Source organism: Medicago sativa, chromosome 6 (assembly GCF_051527215.1).
Source record: "Medicago sativa cultivar Bolivia chromosome 6, Bolivia_mono, whole genome shotgun sequence".
NCBI lineage: Eukaryota > Viridiplantae > Streptophyta > Magnoliopsida > Fabales > Fabaceae > Medicago > Medicago sativa.
Window position 1 is genome coordinate 64563631 of NC_140754.1, and position 16010 is coordinate 64579640.

Consider the following 16010-nt stretch of genomic DNA (forward strand, 5'->3'; position numbering starts at 1 on the left):
AAAATTGTGTGAGACTTGAATTTGAAACTATGAAGTGCACATGACTTATGAAATGCTTATGCAAAAAATGTACAACAATTTTTGTTATCGAATGATTTGTCAAGGTGAATTGTAAACATCGCAAATAAACATGATTTCATTTGAAAATTTGTAAAGATATTGCAAACGGTTCTATTTTCAAAAGGTAAGAACGAAACCAAGGAAGAAGTTCTTAATAAAAGCCAAAAGCTTAGTTAAGATTTTAAAGTTTGTATTTCTTGGTGTTCATCTTTACAAGGTGGAATATCTCTGATGTTTACAAAAATTTATCCAAATCATTCGATGTTTTGATGAGAAATTTTTTTTTTATGCATGTATGCATGATTATGCTACACACACAGTGAAAACGTGGTGAGGTTTAAGTCCATATGTTGGAGCCAAGGATAACAACGCCATTTGGTAAGGACTATGGTTTAATTTGCACTTGTAACAAGGGTTCTACCAAGTTCCCAAAGTTCAACCCCCTCTGAATTTTATCGGATACCGAGAAAACACCCGGTCCAACAACGTTCGTAGGAAAGTCTCGTTTGAGTGTAGTATCGCGTGTCAACTAATTCCGAGAAAACACCCGGTTAGCCACCGCACTACGTCCTAAAAATCCAAGATGGGTTAAGGGTTACTAAAGGTCCTTAGCGTTCAACGGAAACTTAAGAGTAATAAAGTCTAAACGTGAAAACACACGCCGACATATATCACTTCAAGCTCCTCCGCTAAGTGTGGTTATCTCACATGTGTCAAGACACGAGTATACCCTTGGTATGACACTATGAGTTTACCACTCCTATCTTATATTTCTCTCAAGCCCGGGTTAGGACTTATCTCACCACTCATATTTAAGAAATGATAAAGAAGAAAAGAGAACAAATATACACGTAATTTTCATAAAAATTTTAGCAAGTTTATCGCACAAATTTTAAATAAAGCCAAGTTAGGCTTAACCCTCTTACTTTTAATCCCCAGTGAAGTCGCCATTTCTGTCGCGTCATTTTTCGGACGGTCAAAAGCCGTTTGATTGGCGTTTGACCCACTTTTGGTTTCACGACTGAACATTTAATTCTTTTCAAAAGAAAGTGGAAAAAGGTTCAAATACCACATTTTTTAGGGATTAAGGGTTCGGGGGTTGGTTATATTTAGGGAAGGTGTTAAGCACCCTAAATATTCGTAGTACTCTACGAGAACCTCTTGATTTCATTTAATTAGTGTGCTATAAACTTGCTTGCTTTAAAAAATGGAATTTGCAATGATGAAAGAAAATAGAGACCTAATTTATCTACGTTTTTTATTGATTTGGAAGGACGCGTGTCCCTTGCCTACGTACCCGTGAAGGATCAAAACCTTGTAGTTCGGGGTAGAAATTGACGTTTGATTGGTTTTATGTTTTTTTTAATAGTTTTTGAAAAGGTTTTAAAATGAAAAGCCAAATAGCAAATTGGAATTGGTTTGTGTTCTTTATATTGAAAGCAAAATCACTCAAAGTAGCATTACATTGATTGATGTTTGATTTAAGAAAATAAAATAAAAAGACGATCGCTTGATCTAGGATCAAGGTTTGTTTATGAAAATATTTTTTTGTGATTTTTGTTATTTGTAATGTTTTTGTTATTTTGAATAATGATATGAAAATTATATAAGCAGAAATATAATATTAACAGTTGATTTAGGACCAGAGCACTCTGGATTAATTTAATTAAACAAGGACCAGATCGTTTTGGAGAATAATTAAATTTAAACAAAAATATAATATTAACAGTTAATTAGGACCAGAGCACTCTGGATTAATTTAATTAACAAGGACCAGATTGTTCTGGAGAATAATATAATATTAAACAGTTAATTTAGGACCAGAGTACTCTGGATTGAGGTGCGTATTTAATGACAAAATTCAAATATGCATATGATAGTAGTGAATAATAAAATGTGATGCGAAACAAAATAAAGGTGCAAAGGAAATAAAAAAAATGCATGAAAGACGTGGAAAATAAAATAGAATAGAAAATAAAGAAGAAGGGGGTGCATGCAGTAGTATGGGGGGTGTAGAAAATAAAAATGCATGCTGGGCCCTTAAGAGGACAGAGGCGCATGGGCCTGGGGGGAACCGGTTCAGGCCGGTTCAAAGGCTGAACCGGTTCGGTTTAATACTATATATATGGGAGGAACGGTTTTTTTTAGTCATTTTTTCATTTCACTTCTCTCTCTTCATATTTCTAGAGAGAGACTCTCTCATCTCTCTCTTCTTTCACTCATCTTCACCGATGAGTTTTCCGGCAGAACAGGGGTGGTCGGAGGAGGTCCGACACGGCGGCCGGTCGTCATAGACGGCGGCGTCACTATTCAAACCCTTTCTTGTTTTTTTTTGCTCTTCTCAACTCTTTTTCCCTCCTCTGTCCGATTCTTGACTCAGAATCACTAGAAACAATACCCAAAGCCCTAGATCTATGAAACTACCTTTTGTCGGATTTTTGACAGTTTGAGGATGGATTTGTGCAGCGGTTTTGTTAAGGTTCGAAACAGATTTTGATGGTGATTGAATACGGTGATGTTGATGCTGGTTTCGTGTTGTGTTACGTTTGGTTGTTATGGACCGGTTCGAATGAATTGGCTGTTCTGCAGCTTTTCTTTTGTGGCTGTCGAAATTGTTGTATTGTGCTGTGCTGGAAAATTTTGTGTGTTATGCAGGTTTATGCGTGTAAATTTTTGTGTGCTGTTTGGATCCAAATTCCTTCCTTTTGGCTGTATGCAGGAGTTGTATTTATAGAACTTGAATTGAGACAAAGTGCCTGTTAAAACAGCAACAGAAAATGGCCTTGTGTGGGATGAAGGGGACAAAGACAGGCTGTGTGGAGCTGGCTTGATATTTTTTGGACAGAATTTTGGACTTAAAAATAAATAAATAATAATAATAATAATAATAATAATAATAATAATAATAATAATAATAAATAATAATGCTAATAATAAATAATAATAATAAAAATAAGGACTAAAATAAAAAACAAAATGAAGTAAAGAATTTAAAAATGAATTTAATGTTAATTAACTAAAAAGAATCTAAATAAAAGATGGAAACTAAAAATGAAAATTGAGAGAAGAGGGCCCGACTCGGAACCAAATATGAGGTATTTTAAAATACCTCTCTGCCGAATTTTTTACTGAAAAATCAGAGATCAATCTGAGTCAAACGACGCGTGTCGGTGTATGAATGCATGGATTTTTGGTCAAAATTTGGGGCATGACACATACCATCACCAATATCTTACTTTTTGTTCTATTCATGCTGTATTTCTAGTGTATGTTCCTTCTTTTTTTACCCCCGTACTTAAGTATATATAGTATGCTATTGAATTCTATATTAAGCCTGTCACCTATATTATTGTTAACCCCTAATAGCAAGTGTCAAAAAAGTCTTTGAAGATGCAAGGATCAAATCATTTTTTTATATCATTCATTTTAATTCCTCTAGCTGCAAAGTATTGAATTCAAAAAAGCATTGAATTCTATATGGTTTTTTGTCAAGCTCTTCCTTGCTTCTTAACTCCATTACCATCATTAGGCCACCCAGAGAATACATCAGCAGGTTCACCCAGATCAATTGTTGTTAGGGTGAGTAATCCTGATGTGCTAACTATCAGTTGAAATTGGACAAGTTTATTTTTACCAAATCAATAATGTTAGTTTTACACTGATATGCTAACTATTAGCATATAGTAATTAGGAGGACTGATATAAATCTATCAAAATGTAAAAAGAAATGTATGAGGTCATTCAAAATAGAAAGATACCAAGGTGTACGTTTGTTTGTGCAACAAAGGGTCAGAGTTCTGGGAGATAATTGAGTATGAATGCACAGCTTGGTCCTGTTGTCCAATTAGATTCCACATATTTTTGGTAACCAAGCATATTCACACAACCAAGCATATGATATCACACTCACGTATTATAGCCATCTGAAAACTCTTGCACTTGAATCACCCAATAAATGTAGCTAACCTCATAAATTATGTCCACGAAACTAACACGTCGACACAGGTGATGATTTGAAAAAATGAAATAATCAAATGTAACTATAAGTGTTGGTGTCGGACACCGACACGAGTCAGATACTTAACAAAAGAAAGGAAATGTTTGAAAGAGTTGAAGGTAAGTGAATCAGTGTAATTCTTTAGAGCAGCTTGAGCATCATAAAAGTAAATTAGGCATTACTGGAAAATAATTAATATGTTATGATTCTGAGTTATAATAAGCTCAGACATATTTCTTATGTCATATGAAGTTATTAAGCTAAATTATGTTAGCAACATAAAACTGCACTTGGTCATTAAGTTTTGAAACTTTTCCTTCTTTTTCTTCTCATTAGCACCCTTCCTCTCTTCCTAATCGAAAGATAGATAAACATTTCAACAATAATTGGACAATTCAACAAAGCTAAAGATTCATAATACTACTACATTCTTGGGGTAAAACCAGTAGACTGTCAATTTTGAAATCAAGGAATTGCAACTCTCATTACACCAATTTAGTGACTACGCCTTCATGAGCAATCCACTGAAGTACACAAGGAAATATACCAGAAACATCAATTACAATACACCAAATTCACCGAAATCTCAAAGCATGAGTTCAAGAAACAATATGGGGACTAGCAGGGAAAAAGCAAGGGCAAGACTAACCGGAAACCTTAGACCAGAGCACCAAAACATAAAATCTACAAATTAAGCAAAATAAATTGTCCTATGCAAGCCGATATCTGCTACTGTTGTGATGAAAGTAGTAAGCCGCATGCAACCACCTAGAGGGACCCCAAATATCTATCACCAAAAAACCATAAGCTCGCATCAGACCAGAAAAATGTGAACCTATACCACCAAACCGAAGCCCAAACCAACAAAGCACCCAAAAATTCTACAGAAAATACCATATATATAACACCTCCCTCATTCTCCAAGCCAAACAGTTCATTGGATCTCAAATTTGAAGTAATGTTTCTAATAATTTGAAATGAGACATAAGAACAAAATTCTTTTCAAATGGGCTTAAATTTACGGACAAAGGCAGTATCTTCATATCGAAGCTCCATGGAAGAAAAAGTTGCAATGGTGGATGGTCACATGGAAGGGGTGGTCGATCAAACTCGAACAACTTCTACTGTACTATTTGCAGCCAATGTTGCCTTGGTGTACTATGAAACGGGTATGACAGAATGAACCAAAGATATTCTAATTAAGGGTCAGCATATCCCTAAAATTAAATGAATGAAAAAATCCTTCAAAGTAATGAAGGTGGTCGACATTACATTTCAAAGATAACGGATAACTACGTCAAGACAAAAAAGAATCAACCATTGACACCATTCTAATATTAAAATGAACACAACAACAACACATGACTCTTGATTAAAATTGAAGTGATAGTGAGAACATTGAGTAGTCCACCTTATTTTGTATATGCAACTATCAACAAAAATAAATAAATAAATAAATAATAATGATTACATAGTTTTCATCATAGTAAAAAAAATTATAATTAGAAAGTATCTAACCTAGAGTTACTCTTCAAGTAGACCTCTAGCAATCATTTCCCGAAGAAGTTTCTCCGCCTTTTCATTCTCGTCTTTATGAAAGAGAGCCCGGATAATAGTTTCATAAGTTACAGCATTAGGAATTATACCATTGTCCTCCATATTTGACAACAAGGCCTCCACTTCATCAAAAAAACCCATTTTACAAAGTTCATTGATCATAATAGTATACGTTCGAATATCTAGACTATATCCCTTAATCAAAAGATCTTGAAAAACATCCCGTGCATTCTGAAGTCGTCCCTCTTTGCATAGTCCATCGATAAGTATATTATATGTGCACAAATCTGGTTGAATCCCCTGATCATTAATTTTATTAACTAATCCAATAGCCTTGTCAACCTGATGGCTTTTGCATAAAGCATCTATTAAGGAATTGTAAGTGATTGTATTGGGTGGTTGGCCATTATCATGCATCTCACCAACAAGCTCCCAAGCACAAGAGAATCTCCCAGATTTGCACAAACCATCAATGAGAGAATTGTAAGTTACCGTATTAGGAGAAATTCCTCTGCAACACATTTCATAAAAGAGACTCAAGGATTCGTCGATCATTTTAATCTTACAGAATCCATTAATCATGATATTATAGCTATGAGCAGTAGGAGCCACTCCTATTCGAGAAATAATGCTTAACACTTGTTTGGCCTTATTAACTTCATTAACTAGGAAATATCCATCCATTATTGAACTGTAGGTAACAACATCCGGTATTACACCTTCTTTCATCATAACGGCTAACAGATTCTTAGCTCCTTTCAGATTTCCTTCCTTACAAAGAGCATCGACCAATATATTAAAAGTATACACATCTGGGTTGATGTTTTTCAATACCATTTCATGGAACAAATCATATGCTTCTTTCAATTGACCAACAACACAATATCCATAAATTAGAGAATTGAAAGTGACAACATTAGGAGAAATTTTCTTTGCAATCATTTCAGAATATAACTTATAAGCATCAATTACAAGTTTATCTTTACACAAACTATCAATGATTGTGTTGTGCATTACCACATCAGTGTTGATCAATTTCCCTTCAATCTTTCTCAACATTTGCAAGGCAGCTCTTGTTTCCCCCATTTTACACAACCCATTGATCAAGGTACCATAGCTAACATGATCCAAGTGAAATCCACGTGCAAGCACATGGTCGTGAAAGTGTAGAGCTTCCTTGACCTTTCCGTTAAGACACAAACCTTTGATAAGTGAATTCAAGGTTACGGTATTGGGCTGATAACCAATCTTAAAAATCTTTGCGAAAACAGAAAAAGAGAAATTTATTTGACCTAAGTAGCAGTAACAATTAATCAAGATGGTCAAAGTAAATATATCAGGCTTAATTCCATTGAATTCCATTTGTCTATAAAGGGAAATAACAGTGGAATAATGAGTCTTAGTCTTAACAAGAGAAGTTAAGATCTTGTTAAATTCAACAATGGATGGAGTATGATGCATTCGTAGCATGTGATGGAATGAGGAAATTGCATTATCAACATCATCAGTATTATTGGAATTGAATCGATGTGAAGAATGAAAGTGAGAAATTGGGGTTGTGAAGTGTGAGTGTAAAAAGGGTAAAAATGGAATACGAAAAGAGGGATTGTTACAGAGAGAACCTAACCTTATCATTGATCTCAACATTTCAACGAAAATGATGGCTTGGTACCGATGTCGAATTGTTCACTTCAAGCTTTTGCTGCTGGCGGAAAGAAAAATCACAAATTCGTGAGAGAAGAACAAATTGGATAAAATGAACCCAATTTTTTTTTTTTTTTATGTCTTAACACGGTAAAAAAAAGTACTTTTTAAATTTTTTAAGAAAAAAAAAAGTAGTTTTTTTATTGGTGGCCACATTTCACCACTTTACAAATATTATTAAAATAAAAAAGAGATAATTATTATTATTTTTTAGATAAGTCAAAAGTAGGGAGGACATCAAAGGGAATCAGGACATCTCAACTATGTTGGCACCTCGTTGGAACACTCATTTAGGGGTGTTCAAATCCAAACCGATCCAAATTAAACTGCATTAAATTGGATCGATTTTTCAAAATTAATCATCAAAACCGAACCGGATCGCATACAATTTTATCTTTGGATGGGATGAGTTTTTTCCTCAAAACCGATCCAAACCGCACCACAACACCCCTACCATCTTATACCACCTACTCAATATATATTAGTAAAATATATATACACACACACACAAAGAGGGGGACCAAACCAAAATCCTCTAAGATAATTATTTCATTAAGTTATTATTCCTTTTAAGTATTAATGTATTTCATTATTTATTTGTGTGATTTTTTTTTAAGAGCATAAACTAGTCCACCTATAAAAGGAATGATGGTAATCAAAACGTGAGACATGAGGTAAGAAAAGATTGTCCATAGAAAATGATAATTTGGGAGTAATACATATAGTATTAATTGTATGGTAATTTATTAAATTAAGTTAAAAATTGAAATTAACAATCTTTTTAAAATATTGTTGGTATAAACTAGTTTGATATTGTCTCTGTAAGCTTAACTGAGTTGGTAAGGACACTGCATAATATATATACAAGGTATGAGGTTCGAACCCTAGACACAAAGAAAAAAAAAAAACTAGTTTGATACTACCCAAAAGTATTTTTATGAGATGGTAATAGATCTCTTTCAGCTCAATTGGAGGTCTTGAATTCAAATTGAGCTTTAGAAATTTAAATCGTTTAAGAGAGAGTTTTGTCATCCATTAAGTCTTACTCGACTCAAGGAATTAACTTTTACAGTTACATTCATAGGATATTTAATTAACAGTCATATTTTTTTTACGCTACTTTAAAAAAAGATAGTTTGTCACTAAACAACATCCAAGGACAATAAATTATTGTGTAGGTACTTTAAATTGTAGCTACAAGGTGAGATCGTAAGTATTTATACCTTGTGTTCTAGGTTGGCCTCAACCCACACCGTCGGCCAAATGCATAGTGGCCCAAGAACACAAGTGCACAACTACGTCAATCAAGACCATTAACGTAATCTCTAATAAACTAATGTATTCCTCGCCGAATTTCACAATAACGGTTATGGTTGGACACCCCTATATAAGGCCAGTTGTGTGTCATTGCACAGAGATCCACACTTTTTCACCATTTTCACGAACTCTTGTAGAGAGTTATCTCTAGATCGTCTCTCAATAATATTATTTTACTTTCACCGAAGAACTACCTCCACCTTAAGTTAGCATAGCTCAGCCATAAGTTAGCATTTTACTCTCCCAACGTTGGATTTTTTTTTGGATTATGTTGTGTGTGACAGGTAGAGGATTGCGTCAAGGAAATCCCTTACCTCCCTTTTTATCCATCTTATTTGTAAAAGGTTTTTCCGCTCTTATCCAGCAAGCATAACAACGAGGACATAACACTCCTATATTGACTACAATGAATTAAGAAAAAAAATATTGTTGTAAATGAATCGACAAATCACTGAAAACTAGTTTAATTGTTAAATATAACAAACCAGGTTATTTAACTAATACAACATTCAAGATATGTAAATATCAAAATTATAAATCCAAATATTTTTTTTTTTACGATAGGAACATTTTATTTTATTTTTGTAGAAAAAGTTTAGGTGAGTGGAACTTCAGAAGCTCGTCAGGATCAGAGCAGACCTCAAAGCTTAAAGAATACTTATATAGGTATTTACACATTATCCGTTAAGAGAACGTCGCTTTGATAGCAGTAGTTGCACCCATAACCTTGTGGACGAGTCAACTCCTCACCAATAAAGTCAACCTTCATTGGCTTCATTAACCCTTTATGACCGGAATAAGTTCATAATCTTGAAATTTATATTCTATAAAACCTATAAAAAGAAGTTGATATATTATATTAGATAATTATATTAATACCAAGGCAAATGTGACATTCTTTTACCTTCTTGCTTATCTTTCTATGTAGTAAATTAAAAAAGCCACAACACCTACTTTTTTTATGATTGATTAAAAGACAGTTTTTACTCTACGAAAGAGCCCTTTTATCACATTTTTTATTCATTTCTTAACAGGTCAACTAAATAAGAAGGATTTAGATTTAAATAGTTTGTTACTGATCATGAGTTATATTGTTCATGGTCGGTTCATACCATAGAAAGAAACTGTTACTACTACTCGGTAAAATTAAATTAAACTGAACTGAAAGTGTTTGATATTACAATCTACTTGGCTTAAATCCCTCTTACCTTAATGAAATGAACTGTGGTGAAGCACTTATTCACAATGCCTTGTACCATAGTTAACTATGAGAATTGTAAAAGCAGATTTCAACTTATTTTCACAAGCTTTCTTTGATAGCTTGTGGAAAAAAAATGTATTGAAATAGTTTGATTTTATTATATCTTTTATATAATAATAACTTATATATAAGCACTTATACAACAAGTGTTTATGCTATAAGCACTTATACACTTATTGTATTGACTTACAAATAACCACTTAATAACTTGTATATAAGCACTCATACACTTCTTTTTTAGGAATCTTAAATTATTAAGACACTGGTTTTATTAAGCACCTTTGCCAGACAATGAAAGTTTTATAATTAGATAATCAAATCTTAATTTTTTTAACATCATGAACATTATCAACATATATGTCTCTTCATTTTTCTTACTAACATCAGAGCCATTTGTTGTTACTAACCATTTTTCTCAATCTTCTAGATGATCTACCTAGCAACTAACAGAATCTTCTGTAATTTTTCATTAAACCATCATGGGCTATCTACAATATTTAATCCTTAACATAAAAGTTTCAGAGGGTGGACAATTTTAACTGAAATCATTAAGTACACATAAACCACAATATGATCAAACAGGAATCACTATGTGCTTTGAGATGCAAGTGACTCCTGTCATACTTTGGAATAGAGCCCCTAATTTTATTTGGCATGTAGCAACATTGAATGATAAAATGATCCGATATTTCAAAGCATATGATGCCTATGTGATGACAAACGAAAATCGAGAGTCTCTTTTGTACTGCACCGTATGGTAGGAAGTCCATGTTTCTGGTGAGCCTCACACCGGTAGTGACAGCCAATACGGAATATGTTTTTCTTGGATATGACCCTTTGTGAAAGAATCAAGGTCATGGGAAAGTAAGTAATAAAGTGTACAAGTTAAAAAAAGAATCAGATTTAATTTTTTTTTTCTTTCTGCCATTTCATTCATCATGCTGTACCTATTGACAAGTAGCTACACCTTAGTGCAGCAGAAAAGGTGGAAGCTAAAAATCTATTAAGCATGGACTCAGACACGGACACGGGACATGGCTAATCTAAAAAAACGCAGGACACAAACACGGCTATATATATTTTAACACCAGAGCAGAGTCGAATCCGTGTCCGACCAAATAGATTATTTTTTGGTTGGATACGGCTGAATCCGCGTCTGACGCGAATCGTACCAGTATCGCACGCGCGTACCTGTGCTTCATAGCTAACAACTAAAAAGGGCATAGGAAAATAGAATTGGGAATGTGCTAAGACGCTAACAGAACATGTAACAACCAGAAGTGGAGACCTTAAGCATTGTCAGCAAGTCCAATCTCTTGGAGTATCTCCCAGCTATGTATCATTACTCATTTGTCCACAACAACTTCGTCGTTAAGGCTGTGAGCACGAATAGCCAAAAGAAATCAGCCATAGCCCATAGCAGAAATATCCTTTATAAATACCATAAAACCAGAAGGTACAAAGCAATGATTCTATCACCAAGGTTTATGACTATCTTTAAAAGCATCATCTTTTTCACAATTACCAAAAAGCCAACACAAATATTGGGTTTAGAAGTAGAAACGATTCTGTTCTGGAAGCTAGAAAAAAGTCAATTGTGCCACCAATACTTCCAGCCAACCTAAATTGGCTTTCCATGTGCCAGGCTCAAGCTCTAGTTGTCTGGCCAAGCCAAAACTACCCAAGCAAACATTATGATGTGAATCAAACATTACTGTAGCAAGAGAGGTAACGATTACCTAATCGGATCTCCCAAGGAATAGCGCAGTAATCGGGATTGGGACATCGAATAGTATTATGTAGGAGTTCTGGGGTCTGAATTCTGCTACTAACAAGTCCCTCTCCTCTAACATATCAACTATTAACATTTGCCTAAAAAATAATCATCAATTATGCTATGGATTCAGAAGATGCTGATGTACCTTTTACTAAAAAAAGATTCAAAGATTTAGACATTAAGTAGCTGCAGCATAGATATAGCGGACCAAAATGACAATAAACTTGCACTTAAACTATATTCAAATGACATAATATTTGAAGAAAGGCTGAATCCTAGATAAGTATTACTATTCTGAAAATGTTGCATAATAGAAATAATTTAAAGATCGTCATTCCCCAATTTTCTTTTTTAGTGTCAATAACATGACCTACAAATTAAAGTATTATGGAAACGCAAGCTTGATACCTCCAGTTTATTTAGGTTAAAATATGTTGATTCCTATCGTATTATTTTTCGGCAAGCTCTTCTTTTCTACTTAATTGCATTACCATTATTAGGCCACTAAGAAAACACATTAGCAAGTTCACCCAAATCAATATTGCTGTTAAGGGGGATTGTTCCTATGGACATTGTTGGAATCAAAGTTATAAATATGTAGTTGAAGTAGGGTGAACAATTGGACATGTTCTTTTTAACAAAACAATAATATACATAAAAATTATCATATCGTAATTAGTAATGATAAATCCCTCAAAATGTAAAAGAAATGGATGAGGCCCACTGGCTGCATAATCACACTACCAAACATAATATCACAATCACATGTGCAGTATCCTATTATTGACACTTCAAATTGAAGGTTTGTCCAGTGTCCAACATGTGTCAGTGTCCAACAACGACGCTACACCGACATATGTGGTAACATAGTTATTCCATTTTCATAAATTATTACTGGTGGCCACGTGTCAATGTTGTGTTCATGTCTGTATCACTACTTCATTTTTAGTATCTCATGTAAGGATTGGTTTTAGCCATAAGAAAACGAAAATCACCTCAATCAAGGTAACTTGCCTCAGAGGCTCATACAATGAAGCATTGACACAGACACGGGCGTCGGACACCGCACTGACACGTCAACACCGGTAATGATTTGAGAAAATGGAATAATCTAATGTAACTGCAAGTACCGGTGTCAAGAACCTTACACATCTTCAATGTGAAGTGTCAGTGCTACAATCTAAGCTTTAAGTTACTGCATATCATTCTTCATGTTATTTGTTTATCATCTTCATGGAAAATAGTCTACCTATTCAATCTACTCTTTTAACACGTGTATTTCTTTAGAGCAGACCTAATAATCAAATCATACATATGTTGACAACAGGGAAAAAAAATGAGTAACCTAATAGAGTAACATAGAATAATTTTCATAGAAAACTTGCATAATAGTCATGTAATAGGATACTTCTATGAGGTTTCTAAATATCAAAATGAAAAACTAATACACATTTCCAATACTAAAGTGGCTTGGAAGACACAAATCTTAATAGACACTGTCTAATGGAATTCACACTTATTTGATTGATAAAAAAATGAAGTGTAACTGTAAACTCCTCAACAGCTCTATAAACATGATTGATACTTCTAATGCTATTACCTCTAAGCTTGTTGGACAGCCAGGGTTGTAATCCAGACAATGTCTTTCTTTACTGCTGAAGATAACGTGTCCCCTTAGGTACCAAATCCTGAAATTCAGAATCTGAATCATTAATGATCAAATTTTCAATTTATATGAACAATGGTACAAAACAATGTTTAAAATGAAGTGCAAAGCCTGATGGTTGTAGTAGTACTATAACAATTGAAAAATATTCTCCACTATTTAGTGTCTATCAAAATCGCAATTCTCAAGAACATAATAGAACTAAAATCTAACATTACAATAATCAGATAACGCTTCACTGCGTATGAAAAGTGGAAAACTATTTTCTATTCTTTCGAGCAAGATGCTCCCATCAAGTGGGATCTGGAAAGCTTCAATTAAAGCCATCTTTGTGACAGCATCAACAAACCATACTTAACACAATATACTAGATAGATCATCAATCAAGCAAATTTATATCAATTTAAAATGTTAAAATTGCAGGTTTTGGTTAGTAATAGGAAAATGTGGTACATACTTGTTCAGTGAACTTCCATCAATATAAATATATCTTTGGCTAAGAAAAGAAAAAAAACTTGTTCAATGATTACACTGAGACAAGGGAAAGAACCAAAAAATACAACTATAACAGAGTATGATGATATAACCATGGCAAAATATTTTCCAAAACATGATTTCCTACCCTATTACAGAATTTAAAAAGAAAAGGAATAAGCTTAGATACAATGCTTCCATCATGTCTTTGTTTTTCATCGTACAATAAGGAAGGATGATTATTAAAAACATATTTACGGAAAACTTGTGAGCAACCCATTTTACAAAGATACAAGACTTGCATAGACTTATTGCATGATTTCAACACTCAATAAACCATATACAACACTGTATAACAGGAACATTACATTCAAAGATCCTACCTTCTCATATTAGTTTGTGATTTGACTCACTTAAAATGAGCAATGAATGAAAAAATCATTAAAGTAGATAAATCTCATTGACAGTACGTTGCAAAGATAACAGATAACTGTGTCAGGAAAAAGAAAATCAGTCACCAACACCATTATAATATCGAAATGAACATATCAGCAAAACATGAGTTTTATTAACATTATAGTGATAGTGAGACCATTGAGTAGTCCACCTTTTAAAAAAAATAAAATAAAAAATCAATAAATCATAATGATTGCATAGTTGTCATCAAAATTCAAAATAACCAATTATATAATGAGAAATATCTTACCTAGAGTAACTCTTACAATAGACCTCTAGCAACCATTTCACGAAGAAGTTTCTCCGCCTTTTCATTGTAATCTTTATAAAAGAGAGAGCGGATAATAGTTTCATAAGTTACAACATCAGGAATGATATCATTATCGTCCATTTTTGACGTAGATGGCAGTAACAATTGATGACGATGCCGAAAGTAACAATAGTTGGCACAATTCCATTGAATTGCATTTGTCGGAAAAAGGAAATAACAGTGTTGTAATGGGTCTTAGTCTTAACAAGAGAAGTTAAGATCTTGTTAAATTCAACAATGGATGGAGTAGGATTCATACGAAGCATGCGATTGAATGAGGAAACAACATTATCCATATCAATATTATTGGGAGAAGATGGATGGGTTAGGGTTGTGAAGTGTGAATGTGATAAGGGTAAAAAGGGAATAAGAAAAGATGGCTTAACAAAAGAACTTACTTTTCTCATTCTTAAGGGAACTGACGGGTTGATGGCTGCAATGCAACAGGCTTCAATGTGCCGCCGGCGATTTGTTCAGTTGAAGCTTGGTGCGCCGGAAAGTAGGAATCACTAATTCGTGAGAGAAGAAATTGAGCCAAACTATATTTTTGGATGTAACATGAGTTCTGCTAACCTCATTTCACCATTCTACAAATATTAAATAAATATGTTTAAAAAGAAGATAATAATAAAAAAATAAAAAAAAATAAAAAGAGAGAGAGAGAGAGAGAGAGAGAGAGAGAGAGAGAGAGAGAGGGATAAGAATTTTATTAAACTATTTAGGTATTTTTACTATTAACATAGATATACAAAGTAGACTGTCCTCGTGAGCTTAGCTCAGTTGGTTGGGACAATGCATAAAATATGTAAGGTCCGGGGTTCAAACCCCGGCCACCACAAAAAAAAAAAAAAATATAAAGTAGACCACCAAAAAAAAATATATATATATATATATAAAGTAGAAAATAACCCTTAAAATATTAAATATTAAAGTAGAAAATAATAATTTCATAGGGTATAATTTGAAAAATAAAATTAAAACTACAATAAAAAATAAAATTAAAACTACAATAAAAAAACTACAATAAAAATTGGAAGTGACAATCTTTTTGAAATAAACTATTTTTCAAGTAGAAAATAACCCTTAAAATATTAAAGTAGAAAATAATAATTTCATAGGGTATAATTTGAAAAATAAAATTAAAACTACAATAAAAAAACTACAATAAAAATTGGAAGTGACAATCTTTTTGAAATAAACTATTTTTCGACAAATGTGATAATTTTTAAGGAAAAACGATGTAATTCCGAATGAAAATAAAAAAGCATTTGTATGATATCGTAAGAGATCTCTTTCAATTTAATTAAAAGGTCTTAGATTCGTCCCCGTAAGCATAGCTCATCAAGGAAGTGATCTCATTAAAAGGTCAGAGATCTCGTTATCATAAAGAAATTCAATGTTAAGATCGGACCTCCTAAAACACCTCTTATC

The 16010-nt window shown here is 33.3% G+C and overlaps 1 protein-coding gene across 4 annotated transcripts in view; it reads right to left on the reverse strand.

The window, feature by feature from the left end:
* The window catches only part of LOC146916297 (uncharacterized), a 46104-nt gene extending 30830 nt beyond the window's left edge, over positions 1-15274 (reverse strand). For 2 of the 4 annotated variants that reach the window (XR_015014974.1, XR_015014973.1), the window contains exon 1: positions 5576-7368. Coding sequence is in view for 2 of the 4 variants with exons in the window: in XM_085718425.1 (XP_085574551.1) it covers positions 5582-7261 (1680 nt within the window). In the remaining 2 variants the exon portion in view is untranslated. Of the gene's footprint in view, positions 1-4462; positions 7373-14667 lie in introns of those variants that run through there. The other 2 variants (XM_085718426.1, XM_085718425.1) reach the window with 2 other exon arrangements.
* Positions 15275-16010: the final 736 nt, after the last annotated feature.